Source organism: Theobroma cacao, chromosome 5 (genome assembly GCF_000208745.1).
Source record: "Theobroma cacao cultivar B97-61/B2 chromosome 5, Criollo_cocoa_genome_V2, whole genome shotgun sequence".
NCBI lineage: Eukaryota > Viridiplantae > Streptophyta > Magnoliopsida > Malvales > Malvaceae > Theobroma > Theobroma cacao.
The window spans coordinates 38,533,252-38,554,488 of record NC_030854.1 but is presented as its reverse complement, the minus strand read 5'-3'; the positions used below and the strand labels follow the sequence as shown (position 1 = coordinate 38,554,488).

General features: G+C 33.8%; 3 protein-coding genes across 4 annotated transcripts; 2 read left to right on the top strand and 1 right to left on the bottom strand.

The window, feature by feature from the left end:
• LOC18600517 (probable protein phosphatase 2C 34) lies at window positions 3,169-6,529 on the top strand. Its single transcript, XM_018122069.1, has 6 exons — window positions 3,169-3,569; window positions 4,724-5,033; window positions 5,136-5,444; window positions 5,634-5,751; window positions 5,833-6,056; window positions 6,205-6,529. Exons 2-6 carry the CDS (start codon window positions 4,791-4,793, stop codon window positions 6,418-6,420), a joined length of 1,110 nt encoding a protein of 369 aa, XP_017977558.1. The 5' UTR covers window positions 3,169-3,569; window positions 4,724-4,790; the 3' UTR covers window positions 6,421-6,529.
• LOC18600516 (probable ribosomal protein S11, mitochondrial) lies at window positions 8,286-10,402 on the top strand. The gene is made up of 2 exons (XM_018122022.1): window positions 8,286-8,479; window positions 9,386-10,402. Exons 1-2 carry the CDS (start codon window positions 8,362-8,364, stop codon window positions 10,054-10,056), a joined length of 789 nt encoding a protein of 262 aa, XP_017977511.1. The 5' UTR covers window positions 8,286-8,361; the 3' UTR covers window positions 10,057-10,402.
• LOC18600515 (phospholipase D zeta 2) lies at window positions 10,494-18,085 on the bottom strand. Of its 2 annotated transcripts, XM_018122021.1 has the most exons (20): window positions 17,723-18,085; window positions 16,890-16,991; window positions 16,562-16,677; window positions 16,326-16,467; window positions 15,975-16,142; window positions 15,619-15,792; window positions 14,948-15,190; window positions 14,755-14,871; window positions 14,470-14,609; window positions 14,223-14,372; window positions 13,817-13,973; window positions 13,206-13,730; window positions 12,858-12,968; window positions 12,589-12,735; window positions 12,313-12,510; window positions 12,130-12,231; window positions 11,376-11,507; window positions 11,138-11,203; window positions 10,982-11,043; window positions 10,494-10,894 (listed from the first exon to the last, which is right to left on the bottom strand). In XM_018122021.1, exons 1-20 carry the CDS (start codon window positions 17,945-17,947, stop codon window positions 10,645-10,647), a joined length of 3,327 nt encoding a protein of 1,108 aa, XP_017977510.1. In that variant the 5' UTR covers window positions 17,948-18,085; the 3' UTR covers window positions 10,494-10,644. The 2 variants fall into 2 exon arrangements, with proteins under 2 accessions (XP_017977510.1, XP_017977509.1); XM_018122020.1 differs by having other exon boundaries at window positions 10,494-11,043.

Genomic DNA, 21,237 nt, shown 5'->3' with positions numbered 1-21,237 from the left:
TTGAACTATTGAGATATAATATAATATGATAGGCTATTAAGTTAGATTGTTAAAATATAATATATTATGATAGACTTAGATTTATATTAAAACTTAATAGATTTGGATTAGTAGACTCATTTTTATTTTTATTTTTTTAAATTTGATAGGCTTAACATATTAGTTTAGAATTTAGTTACTAGGCTTAACTAGTAATATGCTAACTATAATGATTTTAATTTTATCAAACAATTTAAAGAATAAAATTAATTATTAAATAAAAAATTATTTTAATAGCCATTAAAAATATATAATAAATAAAATTTTATTAAAAAATATAATTATTTCATTCCATTAATTTGTATGTATAGCTTTATTTTTTAAAGTTTACAACATACATGCTAGAATACATTGATTATTCTAAATAAAAAATGATGTATTAATGAAATTATAAGCAATAGTGCAACACTGCAATTTATATTTGAGAATTATATAATAATTTATTTATTTTTAAAAATTAAAATTATAAAAAATAAAATTTACGTAATAGAAAAAAGAAAAACATGACCAGTAGAAGATAGAATTTACATATGACATAATAAAAAGAAAAAAAAATATGATCGATGGTTGATGATTCGTAAAAATTTGTGAAAGAAAATTTATAGAGATTTAAAGTATATGAGTAAATAAAATAGATATAAATATAAATAATAATAATATAAATTGAAAAAAAAATTAAAAATTGAGTGAAGCATATGAAATTATTTTGTTATTTTTTATTTATATTAATTATTAAATATAAAATTATTTTGGAGAAGTCATTAAGAAAATTTATAAAAAAAATTGAAAAAATTTATATGACATATAACAAAATTTTAAATTTTGGGGGGCCCTCATCCCATAAGGAGGCTCCGCTCCTGCTTAGAGTTCATGTAATGATGTAATCACAGAAACTAGAAGACTGAAAGAATATTATGTAATTCCATGTGCAACCCTGTCATCACCTCCCCTTTAAGTATCAGACAAAATGCAAACATCTAAAACCTGCAGCAGCCTTTGTTTCCATCCCAAAACCCATGCTCAGGTCAAAAAGCTTGGTTCCCCCATTCCTGCAACTCCCATACCCCAGCAACTCAAGTATCTTAAGCAAATCTTACAGCATGCGGTTGCTCCACAACCTCCCTCCACTGGCAAGTTAGCAAAGCAACCTCTTAACCTTTTTATATCCTTGTTCAAATTCCTGCATCATGTAAAGGTATAGGTACCTTTATCCTAACATCAATAGTTTATTTAGAAAGTGTTTTTGGGCATGGGAGAAGAGAATGGAATCAAAATTTTTTGAGAATAAAAAATACATACATTTATCATTGAGTCAAATATTTTGTAACGAAACCGTTATAAAGTTAAATGAGTTAATGTAAAACATAAAATTACATCATTCTATCAATTAGGTTCATCTTTTCAACAAGGGTTAAGAATCCATACACACTCAAAAAGCTTGGTCCCCATTTCTGCAACTCCCTCATTTCTACTTCCCAGTCACTTTCCAACGCAATATCTTCAACCCCATGTAGTTGCTCCATAGCCTACTCTACTAGCAAGTAGCAAAGCAACCTTTTAGCCTTTTTATGGCAAAAAAATTCCTTGTCCAAATACATGCATCATGTATGCTTGGGAGAAGAAAGTATTCGGACCAAACTTTTTCATAACAAAAATACATACACTTGTCATTGAATCGATGTCTCAATGCAGAAACTGTATGAAGTAATATGAACCATATATAATACTATTAATTAACTGCATTTTTCCAACACGGTTTAATAACAGAGAAAAGGAAAGTTCCTTGTATGCTACAAATATCTTATCAGATTTAATTTAAGCAAACAGTGTTCTTTGACAATATCTCCAAGATTGGTCCTTTGTTTGGGGCACATTGACTAAAGAGTATACATCAAAGATAGCCTCATTCGCAGGTCACCTAAACCAAGTCCTGGGGCAGGAGATGGCCGACCATGAATATCAAAATTCACAAGAAAAAAAAATTATTCTTTTACTTTTTCAATAAAATAACACAAATTGTCAAAAATATATGGTAAATTATCATAATTATAAATAACTTTTAGGTAACATTTATATTTTTTACTGAATTATTTAAAAAAGTCTTATTTTTAATCCTTTGACGTATGCATCACAAATGACGTAAATTTGAAAAATTAAATTATCTTTATTTTCTTGGACCAAATTTTAATTATTTTAAATAGTCATACATGATGAACATATTTATAAAAAAATTAATTTTCTCGCTATTACCAACTTCTTGCTCATGATTTGTTTAATTAATGGTTAATATAAAATAAATTAATCATAATGATTATTTAATGATTTGGAAACAGGAAAGAATTTGGGTGGTGTTCTTGGTCTACGAAAGAAGCTGCTGGCTAATAATTAGCCATGTGTACGGCATAGAATTCCAGACAAAACTTTGTTTATTTGCTAAAAAGAAGTGTACATTAATATTCAAATAATAAATTATTATTTCTATAAATATTCCATTTTATGAATATATTTTTAATCAAATCTGTTTTGGGACAACAAAAAGTCATTGAACTGTTCAAAAAATAGTAAGATGGCATGCTTATCTGTTCACGAAAATCATTTTATTTGACTCTAGAGCACGAAACAAAGTTTTTTTTTTTTATGTTAATTACATAAAAATATCTGCATGTTACCAATAATTTGGGATTTTGGAATATCTTAATCAAATTCCAAGCACACTGGGGGGATGGAGTAGAGGTTTAAAATGCTGCTTTTGATTGATATTATGGGAGCAAAATTTTTTAATAATGATAAAAATATTGAAAATTGTGTGTATATATAATATAGCTCATAATTTCATACCAATTAGCTAAGTTCTATAACATATTTAAAAACTCGTTAATGCAATTAACTTAAAATTAAGTCTATTAATTGAACAATAAATGAACAACCCAATTTGATAACCTAAAAGCAAGAAGTCATGCCCATTTTTGGCTAACCAAAGTTGACCCCCCTTGATTCAACCAATGGGACACAACCCCCCAATTTGAATCTACAAATTCTCATTTTCTTTTCCCAAAAATCCATGCTAACAGGGAAATTTTATAGAACAAATCATGAACTGGATTTGTAAAAAACACATTCAAACCGTATATTAGAAAAAAAAATCATAAAAAATTAACTAACTTGTTTAAATACAGTAAGAAACATGTAAAGGTTTAACCAAAAAGGCAAAAGGCAAAAAAGTTGGTTTTGGTATGCAAAATGTTTGAAAAGCAAAAGAACTGTTGTAGTTTTGTTGTGTTGTTTGCATGTTAATCATACATGTACAACCTTGCTTCTTTCTTTGTTTTCTTCTCCACAGATAAAAAAGAGCTTAGAGAACCAGAACCAAACAAAGAAAACAAGGAAAGTGTTTCTTTTTCTTTTCCACATGGATTGTTTTTCTGATCCATCTCCATCTTCTTTATCTGGGTTTCTCAGCTCTTCTTGTGAGGATCACGTCATCACATTCCGGCTGCTTGCATCAGCTTCCCGGCAAACCGGTTGTTGAGGTCTAACATGGTCTTCTTCTTGTTGCCTTTGTTTCTTTTTGGTTCGGTCTTGGTGTGGTTTTTTTCGTTTTTCTTTTTCTTTGGTTGGAGTGGCCTGTTTCGTTGCAGAGACAGTGGAAGAAAACAGAGGGGAAGACAAGAAAGATTGGTTTTTGGGTTTTTGTTTTAGTTTGGTTTGGAGTAGATTTGAAACTAAAAGGACCTGTCATTTTTTTTTAAAGAAAAGAGAGTGAGAGAGAAAAAAAAAAACAAATCTTGCTAAAAGTTTGGATTTTTTTGTTCTTCAAGATCATATTTTGATTCATCTTAATGGATCATCTTTATTGACCTTATAGAACTTGAGATTTATAGTTTCTTGAGGTCTCATGAGAAAGTTCTGTTACTTTTCATTTTCCTTACCTATCTTAACTCAAAGCAGAAACTGAGTAACTTTGCACATTAAGTTTTGTTGCTGTTTTTTTAAAGATATACTTCTGGCGTTTTCTTTGATTTTCTGGAAAAGCAAACCAAAGGGGTCCCGAGTGAATAGAAGAAAAGATCATTAGCTAAGGAAACCAGAACACTGTTTTTCCTGTTAATTTTTTGCCTTTACTATAAAGGTAAATGCCAACTAACTAGAAGTTCTAGCTAGCTCTAGATTTCCTTTTCTACTTTCAAGTCGCCACTTGCCAAGTCCTTCGACATGCTAAAAGATTGCAATTTCAGTTTTCCTAGTTTCCCATTATCTTTTCTCAGCAACCAAGCAGACCAGTTGATGGGATTGACAGCTAAGTCTATAGTGTGGAGGGCTTTTATCTATTTACTAGTAGTACTTGTTTAGCTCCTCCTTCAAAATTCTAGATGGAGGTTATTGGAATTCCCTGTCATAATGAATATTCTCTGTTTTGTCTTTCAGATTCACAGGTTCTTGTTTTTTCTGTTTTTAAATTGTTAGATTCCTACCTTTCTGAGTCAGATCATGTCTTTTCTTGGCTAACAGTGTCACTCAAATTCAATATGCTTTAACCTTCTACTGTTTCTGAAGCAAGAATTTGAACAGAAAAAAAAATTATGTAGAAAGCTTCCTTCCTTGACAATTTTATACTATTTCCTTTGCTTGTCAGTCTTTCACAATTTGAAGTTTATGTGACTATTTATTTGTTTCGAATGGGCAGGTTTTGGATCTACAAGAAGGAAACATCATTTTTCTTTTGAGGTAGTGGGTATTGAATTCTAGAGGCAATGAGGCATTTTTCCTCCATGTTCAATGGATTAGCAAGGTCGTTTCCTATTAGAAGAGGGAAAAATTCAGAGAATGATGATGGAAGAGAAGCTGCTGAGGCAATGGCAAAGGATGCAAAGAAGAATGACCTGATTTTGAGGTCTTCTGGCTTTGTAAATGTTGACGGTTCCAACAATTTAGCCTCAGTTTTTTCCAAGAGGGGCAGAAAAGGAGTGAACCAGGATTGTGCCATTGTATGGGAGGTAAGACACTAATTTTTTCTGGGTAGATTAATGGCCTTGGCAATCTAGTTCTTTTTTTTGGTTTCTGATTGATTAAATAAGGCTTCTTCTTACTTGAAATAGGAATTTGGATGTCAAGCAGACATGCTATTTTGTGGGATATTTGATGGCCATGGTCCATGGGGTCATTTTGTAGCGAAAAAGGTCCGCGAATCATTGCCTTCATCCTTGCTTTGCCATTGGCAAGAGACTCTAGCTCAGACATCCCTTGACCCGGATATCGATTTGGAATCAGATAAAAAGCATCAGAGATTCGATATATGGAAGCATTCTTATCTAAAGACTTGTGCTGCTGTTGATCAGGAGCTTCAACAGTATCGGAAGATTGATTCCTTCTACAGTGGAACAACTGCCTTGACAATTGTCAGACAGGTAACTGGAGCTTTACTTCTGGTAATGTATAGATGTGTAACAAGGTGAATTTAGTATTGCTTGAAAACTGCGCTGCCTTCTTTGTGGAATTCAGGCAAATGGCTGAGCAGGTGGATGTGCATTGGGATATTTACTTGTACTTGATCTTTGCACTGCTAGTGAGAATAATTTGCCATTTATATTGGGCAGGGTGACCTCATGTATGTTGCCAATATCGGTGATTCTCGGGCTGTTTTGGCAACAACTTCAGATGATGGAGACCTGGTTCCCGTTCAGCTCACTGTCGATTTCAAGCCCAATTTACCTCGTGAGTACTCTGTCAAACTCTCCAAAAAAGAAATAGAAAACCATCAAGAATTCTTATGTTTTTGGTTGGTCTTGCTTGCAGAGGAGGCTGAGCGGATAATTCAGTGCAAAGGGCGGGTGTTCTGTTTGCATGATGAGCCAGGTGTGCACAGGGTTTGGCTGCCCGATGAGGAGTCACCGGGACTGGCAATGTCTAGAGCTTTTGGGGATTATTGCATCAAGGAGTATGGGCTTATTTCCGTTCCTGAAGTCACACAAAGACAAATAACCAGCAGAGACCAATTTGTTGTGCTTGCAACTGATGGGGTATGCATGTCTACTAAGGCTTTGAAGAAAAGTTGAATGCTATGACAATTCTTGATATGTGATCGAATATCGTTACTTTAAGTTGAAATGAAGAAAGGTGAAGTGCTTTGACTAGGCTAACAATTTTTTTATGCTTCTGTCCCGGCAGGTATGGGATGTTATTTCCAATCAGGAAGCAATCCAAATAGTATCTTCAACACCTGACAAGGCGAAGGCAGCTAAATGCCTGGTCGAGTGTGCTGCCCATGCTTGGAAAAAGAAGAGGAAGGGTATTGCAATGGATGATATTTCAGCCATCTGCCTCTTCTTCCACTCATCTGCTGTATCTCAGCATGAAGTTAATCTTGTAACAACTTCAAAATAGTACTGATGTAAATGAGCGAGGTAAATTGCTCCTAAAAGTCCTATCCATCAATTATTGTATTTCTTAGTTCAATGTAATTGATCAAAAAATGTCCACTTTCATTCCCATATCTTGTTCTATTTACGTAGTCCATAGAAATGATGGTCCAGTCTCATCCATAACCAAACTTCTTTGCTTTGCCTGATATTACCCCGATGAAGTTAAGAATGATTGAACCAAGGGGGAGAACTGTACATTTAACTCTATACTGGCGAACATTAGACATCGTACAACCTCTCAGCTGTCCTTTTATCTTTGGTCCACTCCAGGCTTCACTAAAAACTGCAGTAAATTGGTGAAAACTCAGACATGATTAGAAGACCAAAGTGTCCAAATCCTGGTTGTCAATTTGTCACCATATGCATAATAATTAACATGCAATGTTCCTCAAGTCACCATATGGGCTACAATCTCAAAAAAGGAATGCTAGAGGTCTTTGTCTGAAATGTCAGAAGCAAAGGAGCGGTTTTGGTTAACCTGCCCAGTCAAGAGCGTGGAGGAGACTCTACATTAATGAACCGAACAACTGATTGTGCCGAGTCAACCATGTTCAGCTACATTAATCTTCATGGGAATTACCCTCTTCGTGTTTTACCTGGAGAGTGTCCGAAAGGGGCAGGAAGGGATTGAAATACTTTGTTCATGATCTACGTTAACCTGTAAGATATTATTTATTTTAATTCATTAGAGTTTACAGTTTTATCTCATATTAAATACTTAAATAATCAATTTTATTCTAATATACAGTTAAATATGTAATTCACTATTTTTTTGAGATTGTGACATCTTGTATCTCTCTCGATACTGTTTAAAATCACAAATATAAAAATATTAATTAAATAATCAAACATCAAGGGATATGAACTTTATTTACCTTATTTTGATTGCTATAAATCAAATTAATAATAAAATAATGAGAAAGAGTGGATCCTTTTTTTTCCTTTGTAGTAAAGCAACAAGGATTGTATCCTTACCACTGATTCTATTTAAATTTTTTTTTCTTACTTTAAACTAGAATTTCATTAAAAAAATAATCATGTTAACTATGTTTATCACAAGCCCTCACAAACCCTGAAATTAATTTGTGTACGGATTAATTGATTAATTATATAAATCAATGTCCTTTTCGCTTTCACAAACTTTCACAATTAGAAAACGAATTTAAATAATTATTATTTAATAATATTTTACTTACTTTTTTATAAAAAAATTAAATGATTTAATTAGAATACTTATCTAATGATTACAAGATTCATGGTGGGGAGATATTGGCTCCTCAGCCAATTATGCATAGCCATAGTGGAGAAATGACAAAGACAGAAAAAGATCAAATGATTACAAGATCCACTTAGATTGAAAATGCTACCAACCCACTTAAACACCCATGGCTAACTTGAAAAAAATAATATAAAAAAGCAACTCCTAGTCCTAGGGAACAAATAATCAAAAACTAGTATTTCTTCCCACTCTAAATATTTATTTATTTTTAGTTTTTAAGGAGTTGATTTTGGTGTATTTTATATTAAAATTTAATTTTTTTATAATATTAAATATTCAATTCTTTTTAATATCAAAATAAAAAATAAAAAAATTAATTATATAAAAAAGGTATATATAAAGAAATAGTTTTTTGTATTGCCAAAGTTTTGTTTGGGTTGGGCCTCGGGTCGGGTCCTGGATAAAAATAAGATATAAAAGAAGGAATCTTGGATCATTGGGCCCAAAAATAAGGTAATCGGGTTGGGCTTCGTTTGAGGATCATCCTAAGATAGGCCGCAAAACCCCAGCATTTTCTTTTTCCGTCTTTTTTTTTCACATAATTTTTTGTTGTTTATCGATCAGAGATTTGATCTTTACTAAGCAAAATCTGAAACCAAAGGGAAAAACCCAGAGAAGAAAAAGATGTACCCTTTGTCTTCAATTCGACAAGCTCAGCTTTTCTCTACTTCAGCTTTGCTTCAACGCTTTAGTAGCTTCAACTGGGTCTCTCAAGCTTCCTCCAACGGCTCTGGTTTTCTCGGCAAGTTCCCCCCCCCCCCCCCACATGCCCCTTTTTTTCCTTTTTCATTCTCATTTAGATTGTATAAAAAATTGGGAAATCTTACAATTATTTGATCGTTTTAAGTTCTTGATTTACTGTTCAATCTTGGAAATTAAATCATTGGTTAAAAGTTAGAAGCTAAGCTTTTGCAAAGTTTGGAACTTTCATTGAGTAGTTTTTGCAAACAATTGGTGGACAGAATATGAAGTAGCAATGAGCTAACAGGTTGTTGTGAATTTAATTGTTTCTAACAAGATTGTGAAATTCCCAAAGAAATGCTAGGAAACCGAACCTACTTTAAGTGCAAAAAGTTTATGTTTTGATTCTTGTTAAGCTTGCTAACCCATCTGCTTGTTTTGTCTATTTTTAAATTTTTTATTTCACCTAGGTTAATGTTGCTTTAAAGGAATAGAATTTGAGTATTTTTTTCTGAGATTTGAGGTAGTCGGTTATACTTTCTTGTTCTTTGTTGGTGTCGAATAGAAGAAGGCCGCGACTTGAGGAGTTTTTAGTGATGCTTAGTTTATTAGTTGACAGAATTGATCAAAATTGTAGCTGTATGTAAGAGTACGTCTTTCAGTCTTGCATTCCCTAAACATTGTGCAGCAGTTTCTAGCTGGATTTGTGTGGATTCATTTATTTTGTTTCATATTGGGTGGTGAATGAAATATAAAGTGAAAAACCTTTTCATTGTTTGGTTTGAACTTCCATTGGATATACTTATAAGACTAAGTGGAGCAACTTTGACTATAAATAAACTTGTGATGAATTGATTTGTGGATGTTGTCCGTACACTAGGTATAATATTGGGCTAAATAACTTATTTGCTGAAAATATTTTTCAATAGTCTTTTTTTCCATAGGCCTAACTGATTTTATTTTATAGGTTGTTTAAAGAGTTTCAGTGCTGGTGCAAAATTTTATGAGAATGTTGGAAATCCGCGGACGAATTTGGATCAACAGAGTGTGAACAATAATGTCTCTGCTATATATGCGTCAAGTTTCCGGAGTTTTAGGCATCTTTCATATCAGAGGCATTTTGAGACAGGGTGGGATCCAAAACGTCAGAGGGGTTTTGAGATAGCGAGGGGTTCCGAGACCATGAACTTGGTGAGGAAAGTACTAGAGGAAGATGGAAAGAGCATCTTTGGGGGTTCTCAATTTCTTCGATACAAAAATTTTGAGCAAGATGCCGATTTTGTGCACATAAAGCTTATGCGCAACAATACCTTTGTCACTGTGACAGATTCAAATGGAAATAAGAAATGTGGAGCCTCATCTGGACAGTTGTCTGAGCTAAAAGGGGGTGCAAAAGTGTCTCGGTATGCTGCTGAAGCAACAGCAGAACATGTGGGGCGGCTGGCAAGAAATATGGGGATTAAATCAGTTGTGGTAAGAGTGAAAGGTTTTACTCATTTTAAGAAGAAAAGGCAAGCAATCCTCAGCTTTCGTGAGGGCTTTAGTGATTCTCGGTCAGATAATCCTGTTGTACACATTGAGGACACCACTAGACGTCCACATAATGGATGCCGGCTTCCTAAGAAAAGACGAGTTTAACTGCCTTGCTTTGACTAGGGGACTGTGCCTTTTTATCTAGGGCTTGCTAGAAGAGGTGGAAATTTTTTTTTGCAAGAGGTGATAGTGTGTTGGTTGATGTGGGGATGATACTCCTTTTTATCAGTTCCCTTGAATCTTTCTTGGTTAGTTTATTATCAGTTCCTTTCAATTCTCTCTAACTTTTGCTCTATTTGTGTCTGATACACTGCTTGTTTGTCATCAGATTTGAGGAAGTAGTTAATGAGATTTGTATCTCACTCTTATCTTACAGAAAGGTTAAATCTTCTTTGTATGTAGAAGAGTTAATGTTCTTTATATGTCTTGTTTCTGATCTTATTTTGCTGAACCATTTCTGTTTCAAGATTAGTATAGGCTCATTTTCTACATTTGATTTGGAAAAAAATAGAGTGTCGATCATGCCCCTTGTAGAGAATCAATCAGCTGAAAAAATTGCCATTTTCTTTGCCTATTATGTACAGATTATGCACAGAGAGGTATCAATGGCATTCTAGTAATCAATACTCCATTCCTTGTTTTCTTCTGTCGGAATCTATGAGTGTGGTATTGCCACTGCTCCATATGATATTCTTAATGAAACACTTGAGGAGATGCATAAAACTCACTCTCATTAAATACTGGTCTCAAATCTTCTTGACACATGAACTTCAAAGGGAATAAAACAAGATGTCCCTGAATCAATTTAAGTCTCTCCATGGGATCTTCGGTTTCAACCTCTCCATTCTCTTTGGTTTCTAGCTTCTCAGGGGCTACACCTAAATCAATGGTGGTGTGCCCAAGTTTCTCCTTCCAATAGGCCATGTCTTGTCTCAGAGCAGCTCTGTGTTTGACAGGATACGGATCATATGAGAAAGAAAGGATTCTGATTAAAGAACAAAAAATAGAGGATCTGCCTGCAGGAGTGTACCTGGAGTGTATAAGATCATTGGGGATGCAAGCAAAGACATCTTGGAAGATCATGCTATTGGCCTGTCAGGTTTTTATAGCAATGCAACATTAGTTAAGTTCACAGCAAAAGTAGGCTAAGCACCCCACCCTGCAACCTTGCCTACCAGTATCTTACCTCTGCAGTTGCTAGCCATAGTTTCCGGTAAGTTTGTTCCAACACAGGATCACTAATCTTACTGATCTGAAGAAAGTATGAGCATTTAATGGATTATCTATTATTCTAACCATTATTTCACTGGTTCATTGATGAAGATATCCATGAACCAAAAGAATGTTGAGAATCATGAACACAGAGGGAAAAAAAAAAAGGAAAGAAAAGAATGATCAAAGTTAATATTGATCGTTGAACTGGCCTCTCCTTGATGAAGGCCAAGGTGCTCAGACCACAGCGCGCACCGCAGGCTATGAGCAAACTTTCCGGCCTTCCAAGGCTCTCCATTCATAGTTGATTCAAGAAATTCCTTGTCTTCAATGACTACTCCAATCTGAAACAGCAATCACTGTCAATTACAAGACGAACTTCTCTACAGAAGTCCGGGGACTTTGTTATCAAATGAAGGCAATCATGTTAGATTACGTGTAAAGCTCTAATCAAAGAGCTGCATACGATTTTGTCCACACATTTGATAATATAGTGAGCAAATATGAGGTTAGTGTGATCCCTCATAACCCATTTTGGAGGAAGTAGTGGTTTCCGATGAGATCATTATTATTTTTTCAAAAAATTAATTTATTCGGATATGCAGTACTCACACTTATAAATTTTTAAGATTTTCCTACTTATGTGATATGAGATTGAAATATTCTACTTGCTCTAAAATGCTTAACTTGACACTAGTCAAGTAATTCTCTTGTATCATAACGAGGAAATAAAATGTTTATGCATATGCAGTTCTTTCAATTATCCTCAATATTCACACTAAGATATAGTTTCCTCTATACTTCTGGTGACTGACATATGCTTGAAAACTAGCAGTTTTTACTTGATGGCCTATTTCAAGTGACGAGGAAGTCCTAAATCTTGGGTTAAGTAACCATTTCCATTTGGAACATTTATGTTACAAGAATGCGAAGTCTTCAAAGATCAAAAGAAATGCGAAAAGGTACCTCAGAGTCTCTTGATCCGAGCAAACTCCTATCATTAATATTAGATGAACCAATCAAAGCAATACGATCATCTATAATCATCAATTTGCTATGCACGTAAACCTGTATGATCAACAATGAGGATTTGTTGAATGAATTAACTGGTTATGACTCAAAATCGGAGTTATATCCTGATGGAAATACCTGACTGGTAGCTGCAGGACCACCATCAGAAAGTCTACCATATGATCTCAGACCATAAAAGGAAATGTAATCCCATGTTTTATGGCCAAGTTTTGCGTTCAGATTATGCAATATAGAAGTTTTCTCTCTGGAAATTGTTCGATACTGCCAGTGAACTAAGGCTCTAACAGTTGCTGCACCAGTATCATCCAAACCTCCCTGTCTCACCAAGAAAGAAAAGGCTAAGCATCTTAAGATTTGAAACTAGAACTCAGGATCTAATACAAAGAATTCTACCTGGAAACCTGGTAAGAGTGGTATGACTACAACAACCCGAAAACATTTCTGTTCTTTGTATGCACGCAGAATCCTCCGGTACAATGCTTCCAGGACACGGTTCTGTATAATCTCATCTTCTGCAAGACCTGATATAAAAAATTGATTCTACAGGCAAGCAACCAATAGAAAACTGCAACGGGTTAGTATAAGAAGTACTGATAACTCATTTTATCCTTGGCCTTGAATTTTTAACCGTGGCAGAAAAATGCTACTGCAACTTATGTTACCTCAATGTAAATCAAATGTTCTGCTTTCTCAATCAGGGAACAATAAGCACTATGAATACTATCTTCAGTTTGACTGGTTCCAGCAGACCACTGGCTGACACTTCTGATAACCTGCAAGTTTCATCTGGTTAAGAAATGTGTATACTAATGAAGTATGAAGGAGTCTAAGAAGCCTAACATTGACGGATGATGAATGCTTTTTGAACATGGTCGTAGTTCTCTAAAACAATTGGATGTGCTAAACTAAGCTGTAGTGTAAGTCTGTGCACGGATTCAAGTATGACAGCACAATCATGGAACGTCATTTAATCTAAGTACAGTCGATTTGCGTTCACAGGCAAAGCTAACCTGACAATGACATGCTGTGCGAGGGCCAGTTTCTCCATATTCGTCTGCAGAAGCATCATTATTATCATTCACAGTGGTTTCCCACCATTCATCTGAAACTTCCATGTCTGATTGTGGCATTCCATTTGATTCCAGGTTACTTCGAGGATCCATGGAATGATGGTCATCTGCAGTAACTTTAATTTGTGTGTCTGAACCTAAGGAGTCAACTTCAGAATCATGGGAAGATAAAGAGCTTCCATGATCTCCATGTTCTTTAGATAAAGGATCATGCTTACTGGGCAGACCATTTAACTTCTGGTCTCCATTAGAAACAACAAGTCCATCAGATTCCTGGGGCAAAAGCAGTGGGATATCTTCAAAAGGTGATCGTGAGGAAAAGGAATCCTGTCTGCTGAGGTCTTTTTGATGGTCCTCTCCCTTACTTTCAATGTCAATCTCTCTATTTCCCATGTAATGAGGGAGGACCATGTGGTGTTGAGGCATAAGTAGTGGAATTGTTTGCTCATGTGGAGCTTTATTTCTCTGGAAAGAAAAAGCTCATCTGTTTCAGAAAAATTTACTTTGGCAGAGATGAGAAAAATGTGCTGTCTGAAATGAAGGAGACTAACCTTGGCATGGTTCCAACGTTGTACAAAGTGCCTAGCAACATCACGACATGGCGGTCCCCATAGAGCACAGTGGACATCGTGCCATGGCATACGGGGATATTTTCCTCTTTCGAGTTCATCTTTCATTGATTCCTCCCAAGAGTTAGGTTCAGATTCTCTAAACAGAACCATCAAAGAAAGCAACTCATGTCCAAAATTTCTGAAGTAGCCTACCATTTCTTTCAACTTGATATGTTGAAAGATTCATTGCATACAATTGTTTATTATTGCATATTTTCTATAATCATCAGCATGCAAAGCTAGTTCTTGCAAATTGTTCCACATAATTCATTGATTCTGAAGATGCATACTTGAATCCTTTTAAGTCTTTTGAAATGATTTTCCCAGGAGTATGAAAGAAACACACCTGGGATTGTAGTAGTCCTTTCCAGGCCATGTAAAGGGAGGGCAATCTCCCACTCTATGTTCAACGGTGTCATACCGTCCAAAGCACAAATCTAGACCTCCAATAAAGCATATCTGGTAATCAACAATAACAAGTTTCTCATGATGGGACCTGCATTTAACCGTAGCAAAACAATAATCACAATAAGTGCAGATCATTGGCATTTTTATCAGAAATGTGGACTGAATTTTTTCTCTGAACTGCATACCATAAATATATGCCTGTTGACAAATGGTCAGGATAGCGCAGCACCCTCACATTCTCATGAATGTTACGAAGCAATTTCTTGCTGTACAAACTCTTGATTTTCAAAGCAATAGAAACCTCCTTGTAGAGAAGAATGTAAATCTGCATTGCTGATTCTAGTTAATATAGAAAAGGAGCAATTGGAATGATTGTGGGCATATAATAATGATAGATTGTAAAGGAGACCCTAGAGGAGAACAAGAGCAAATTATCAAGAATGGCAATGCAGAAGTTGAAATATTTGCACCTGAACTCCTTGCTTGGCTTTTGCTTCTAGTAGTTCATCAAGCCGAGAGGAAGAATTACTTTGAAAAGGGCGTCTCAGGTACAGCTCTGGGCAGAGCCACCAGCCAGTTATGAATATCTGCAAATAAAAAAAATTCAATCATTGATGACATATACAAAATTTGTTTCATGTGTTGGCATTAGAAGATATGAACCTCTGATTTTGCCTTCTCTATTGAAGCAGCTATTGCTTCAAAAGCAGCTTTACCATCAATAAACCATTGAGCTTGACTCCCATCTTCATTCGAACCTCTTGGAGGAGCAAAGGAACCAAAGCGGTGAGGATAACACCAGCCATCAGGGGCCCTTATGCCTGCATAGTTAATTGCAGCAACCCATTCTTTGGCTTTACCATTACTTGTAACTCTCAAATTTATGCTCCGACTTCCACAAGAGACCTTTCCACATTTCCATCATTAGACTTGAATAAGAAAAACTTCTATTTAACTGATTTTGATAGAAAAAAACCTGATTCTATCACAACTACAAGACCAAGCAATGCGGATAAATGAGTATGCTGAAGAATGCTGGAATCGAACAATCATCAAAATAAACTAAAAAAGCTTTTCCATTGCAAATATTAAATTTCTGAGAAGAGGCTCTCTGCCACGATTTGAGCTTAGAACAGAATGATGGTGCCTGATATAACTCAAAGGCATGCACTACATATAACATGTTATAGATTTCTCAGGCTACTGCAAGACTGCATAACGTAGTTCCATTCCTTTCTGTGATTAGACCATGACTGGTTACCACATTTATATTCAGGACACATCAATATTCTGCAAGAAGGATTATGTTCAACAGAATGAAAAACATAGCTCACCTTAAATGCATAGAACAAAGGATTACGTTCCTTTATCTGGTCTGCTAAATACACCGGGGACTTCACATCTTCATTTGACATTGGTAGGACATCGAAAACAACTATGTCTAAGAGTTTTGTGTCAAAAGGATCTTCAAGCAATGCCAAAAACCCTGGCTTTAGAACTGCCCACACCTACATGCAGAAACAATGAGATAACTAATCTGCTGTCGTTAGGTGCTGTTTGGACTGCTTAATTATTCATAAACATAATCAAGCGAGGTGCATAAAGACAACAAGATGTGGCTTTAATTTATATTGCAAGAAACCAATAAACAATTGGTAAACTTAAATCCACAGATAGGAGATTTAACTACCTTTTTCCAACTGTTATTCCAGCAACTAAACCACTGGCATGGAAAACATCCAATATCGTCATCTCCAGAGACTTGTGATAGATGCTTCACCATAACATAACCTTCTTTTAACTTTGGACCATATTCCCATGAAAATGACAATTTAGAGACCTCCAAAAATTTGCAAACCTGAAATTTGGAACCCCACAGTTACAATAATCTGGGTATAACTAGAGGAACATTGAGGAAAGAAAACTGGAAGATGCTGAAAAAATTGCCTATTGCTAGCCTATTGTCAAATGAATGGTCCAACAGTCCAGGTCACAGAATAAGAGAATCAAATATTGACTCAGAACAAGATTTTATGCTCACCTCTCTAGAATTTACTATATCCATGTTTCCCAGGAAATGATTCAAATAACCTTGCATTGCCACTTTGGCTTTGTCCGAAACGATTTGCTGCCCTCCTAGTGTTGGACGAAGAATAGGCAAAGCAGCAAGAGATGGAACATTTCTGGACAAGGACCAAACTGTTAGAACTAGAATAGCAATGGTAGACTAGGGCTTTCTTTATAAAGCAAAATCCAGACAGAACAGTATGTACTCACCTGTTTCTCGAACTTCCTTCGTGATGTAAAGGAATGGCTCCATCATCAGGTTCATCATCATCTTGCACTACTGCTACCTGGTCAACTATTCCTAAGCTTTGAAGCCATTCTTTAACCTTTGAAATAAGAATGCATTGATAAAATAGAAGTAAGCTGTATGAATTGAAAACAGAAAGAAGAGCAAAGATCATCAAAGAATACATCCTCATGGTAAATTTAAATTCTTTAAACTAGAATGTAAAGTTCCGGGATGAGATAAGTTGGAAGTGTTAAACTGGACAAGCCTACAACTACAGAAATAGCATAACTGCAAGGGAAATGGAAAAACCTGTTCCTGTTTTTCGTGAAACTCCTCGATAATGACACGTTTCTTCAATGCGAAGTGTAGATAGAGAACTTGCGAAGCCTTCTTCAGCAATCGCCACTTGAACTGTTAAAAAGAAATTGAGTCAATATGTACATATTCCAGTTGTAATTCTGGTTTGAAAGGCCACTGCCAAAACTCTCAATATCATAGTTTAGATAACTGAGTAAAATGCTAGAATTTTAGTAATATAATAACAGAATGCTTCTGATTAACACAAACGGCATTCGGATTCAGGATCTAATAAAACTGCCTTTTAGGCTAAGATATTTCCAAATTCATATTCCATCTATCTTAATGTACATTGGAAATTTAAGCATATGAAGAGGGCAATGCGAAACCAACTTGATATAAGTTTCTGTTGCACCTCTCTAACATTTATAAAAAGGAAAAAGAATTGTGGCCCAAATGTTCGTATATAATCTTTATAAGATATGTTCAAATATGACAGATTGTTCAAGTTTAGGCCTGGTCTCCTGGAGGACAATTAGCCTTCTCAACACTAAAATCTCATTACATTTGCAAAGATATGATAAAATCAGGGTATAGAGCCCTAATAATTAATAATTTGCAGATCAAACTCCCTAACTGAATTGGATGAGAAGAAGAGAAGCAATAAAATTATCTGAAAAGAGTAGATTATTTGCCTTGATGTTGAGTCTCTTTTCTATTAATAATCAATTCTTTTATCGTTGCAGAAGGGCCAACCCCAGATCCTTAGTGTGAAAAAAGGATAGCAGTCTATTGAGAAAACTCTTACATAGACAAAAAGAGAGAAAAGAAGAGAGAGGGAGTGCCTGTTTGTATTGAACTTCAATGGTGTAAGACAGGAGCATGGGACTCATGTCTCCTGTATCAGGCCTGGAAACTGATACAATCATTGCCTTGGGAAGTTCTTCGAAAATTGAATCATTTTCGCCACATTGTCTGAAAGAACCGGACCATGGCAAGGCCGCTGTTGGATTGTGCATTGTCTCGTCAGACCGCATAGCATCACCAGCAATGAGTCTCTCTGAAGACATGGAAAACACCTTGCCAAAATCCCAACAAAACCTCCAAGAATTCGTATTGGCATGTCCTTCTTATACTTGCTATAAAAAGAGGAAGTCAAAGCTTTCTTTGCTTGTGGAAAGAAAACTTGCAGAAAGAACAGAGCAATAGTTTATGCAGTTTCCTTTCAGTTAATATTACCAGACTTTGAAGGTTATATTCACCGGGAAGGGAGGACAGTGGTGCTACCATGACTTGAGATTGCATGGAATTCTTTTGGTCAGATGAGATGAGCCGGCGACACGTCAGATGACAACAGGTTTGGTAGCCATGTGTCATGTTTTAAACCCAGTTGCATAGAGATTTGATTGATTTCCCTTGCCATAAAGAGAAACTAGAATTCCTTTTACTGATTTTATCCGCTAAGCAAATTCGTTTGAACAGCATCATATAAGACGGATTTCGGTAGAATTCATCATTAGGGTGACGTTCAAAGAAATCCCATTTCGGTTTTAGATTGAATGTTGGTCTCGTCCAGTGAATAAAAAAGTTCTTTCACAGCCCATGTTGAGAGAATGAAGCAGCAGGTAATTTAGTCAAATTGGACTCTGATGTCATGACGTTTTATCTGTAAGTTCAGAACTGCAGCTTAACACGGCATATGCTGTGGCAGTATTGCTTCTAAAGAATATCCTTCTCTTTTTGTGCTGCCACAGGAGAATATGCTGAAAAGGGCATATGTTTGAGATCCCCATATGCTTAAAATTCGTCTTATTTTAATCCAAAAAAAAAAAAACACAATGATGGTTGGCAGCATCTGCCAAGTATTTTTTTAGTTGATTCTGTGTTCCATCCCAGGAAAAGAGAAAAGAAAAGAAAACTAATGCTAATCATAAAGCATTTTGTCCTACACGGCTAAATCATTTGATTCTATCGCACGGTACGTAAGAGATTTATGAATCTCACGTCCGTAATGTATTAAAGTGAAATATTTTTTGTAAGATAAAACCATGAGTCAAAGCAACTGCGATACTGTGCAAGGTAAAAGCCACCCCAAGGACCGAGGCTGCTGTGCTCCACACCATCCCAAAAAACAAACCTGAAGCCAAGGCTAGTTGTTACCTGTTTACGGAATTATCAAGCAGTTCTTTTAAGATGAGGACAAAGCCGAAATTCCCCAGAGTTGTGGTTAAGATAAATTTTAAAAGGGGTAGGTCATAAACTTTTTCAATAGGGAATAAATGAGTAGTTTAATCTATCATATTTAAAGACTAATTGAATCAATTATTTTTAAAAAATAATCAAAATTGATTAAATAAAAAAAATCAAACTAATCAAATATAAAATTTATTTTATTGATCTGATTTTGAACCAATAAACTAAAATTTTATCACTTTTTTTTTTACAAATTACAATACTTATAAACTTCATCCATAATAATAAATTATACATATTATGTATAAATTAAATATATAAATATATAATATATTATTTTATTATATACATACATATATGAAATTAATGACACAACTTAAATGTTATAATATTTTATATCAAAGTTTATATAAATAATAATTAATTACAAACAATATGCGATAAAATCTAAAGTGATAGCTAATAAACTTGTTAAGTATAATCATATAAATAAAGTTTATTATAAGTTATAGTAATGCTTGTGTATAAATTGAAAATATTTATATATAATATATTACTTTATAATATATATATATAATTAATGATACAAATCATATGTTAAAATCTTTTATATAATCATATAAATTAAGTTTATTATAAGTTATATAATGTTAATTTATAAATTAAATATATATATATATATATATATATAATAGATGACTTTATTATATATATATAGATAAAATTAATGACATAACTTATGTGTTATAATGTTTTATATCAAAGTTTGTATAAATAATAACTAATTATAAACAATATGTTATAAAATCAAAGTTGATAACGAATAAAGTTATTAAGTATAATCATATAAATAGAGTTTATTATAAATTATAGTAATACTTATGTATAAATTAAATATATGTATATATAATNAAATAATATATTATAAAGTACTAAGGTGATAACTAACAAAGTTATTAAGTGTAATCATATAAATAAAAATTATTTTAAATTATAGTAATGTTTATGTATAGATTAAATATATGTATATTCATAACATTTATACAGTTATGTAATCATATAAATAAATATATGTATATATAATATATTTATACAGTTTTATATATATTCATAACATTTTATATCACGAAATATTATTAAAGTGTAATAATTATAATATATTAATATGTAGAATATTTAATATGATATATTATAATATTAACATATAAGTTATATAATTTAAAATATATAACTTATAATTTTATATTAATACAAATTTATAAATAAATATATATAACTAATATTAAATTGCTAAGATTATGATTTGTATATGTATATATAATACCCTAATATATTTTAAGTATATTATTAATTAAGTTTACTAGCAATTCTTCTTAATATATATAAAAAATATTAGATATATTAATATATATATATATATAAATATATAAAAAAACTAGTTTGATTTTTTGAGTGGATTGGTTCAAAAATTTTAAAATCGAGAACCGACCAAAAAATCAATTAGACCAAACATTTTAGATTAATTAATTCAATAAATCAATTAAACTGAACCGTTTTACTCAAAAAGTATTTGATTTGAGTAGATAATTGGTCTAAATTGATTTGACTCATCCCTAGATTTCCATGGCTTACCTTAAGAACTAATTAGTCACTGTCAACAGGCTTCAAAGCTTGTCTTTTTTTAAATGTCAACTATTCATTGCACACAAACTTGGATGATTCCTAGCAGTACTGACACTGACTCTCGTCTAACCTTCATGAACAAATGAAGATCAGTCCATTTCAGAGAGAAAATTAAAGCATCGTCTTGTTGCTTCTTGATACGAATGCTCAATACTCAATTCTATGCAGAAGTTTTTTTCAACTGCCTGCTGTTAAAATCTTTCAATAAATCAAAATTTTGTCCCTTTGGATAGAGTGGGGTGGTGTAATAAGGATTAGCCAATGACATTTAGTTGGTGTTAAGACTGATCTGAAGCATTCTTTATAAATTTTTTATGACAGAAAAATTTCTGTGTTCAAATGAAAAATCATTAACAGCTGAAGCACATGAGTTTCCTACAGAAATATAGCAATATCATAGTTTACAGACAAACTTTGTGTCCAGTTCTTTTGATTGTAGTGGTTGCTAGAGTTTCAAATGGAAGCTGAAACAGACAACAGAAAA

Excerpts from the sequence above, each read along its gene's own strand:
- LOC18600516 (XM_018122022.1), top strand. The coding sequence starts at position 8,362 with ATGTACCCTTTGTCTTCAATTCGACAAGCTCAGCTTTTCTCTACTTCA. Across the intron at positions 8,480-9,385 it reads CAACGGCTCTGGTTTTCTCG|GTTGTTTAAAGAGTTTCAGT; the intron begins GCAAGTTCCCCC and ends TTTATTTTATAG.
- LOC18600515 (XM_018122020.1), bottom strand. The coding sequence starts at position 17,947 with ATGTCTTCAGAGAGACTCATTGCTGGTGATGCTATGCGGTCTGACGAG. Across the intron at positions 12,511-12,588 it reads CACTCTTACCAGGTTTCCAG|GGAGGTTTGGATGATACTGG; the intron begins GTAGAATTCTTT and ends TTGGTGAGACAG. Across the intron at positions 11,204-11,375 it reads TTGGCCTTCATCAAGGAGAG|ATCAGTAAGATTAGTGATCC; the intron begins GCCAGTTCAACG and ends TACTTTCTTCAG.
- LOC18600517 (XM_018122069.1), top strand. The coding sequence starts at position 4,791 with ATGAGGCATTTTTCCTCCATGTTCAATGGATTAGCAAGGTCGTTTCCT. Across the intron at positions 5,445-5,633 it reads CCTTGACAATTGTCAGACAG|GGTGACCTCATGTATGTTGC; the intron begins GTAACTGGAGCT and ends TATATTGGGCAG. Across the intron at positions 5,752-5,832 it reads TTTCAAGCCCAATTTACCTC|AGGAGGCTGAGCGGATAATT; the intron begins GTGAGTACTCTG and ends TCTTGCTTGCAG.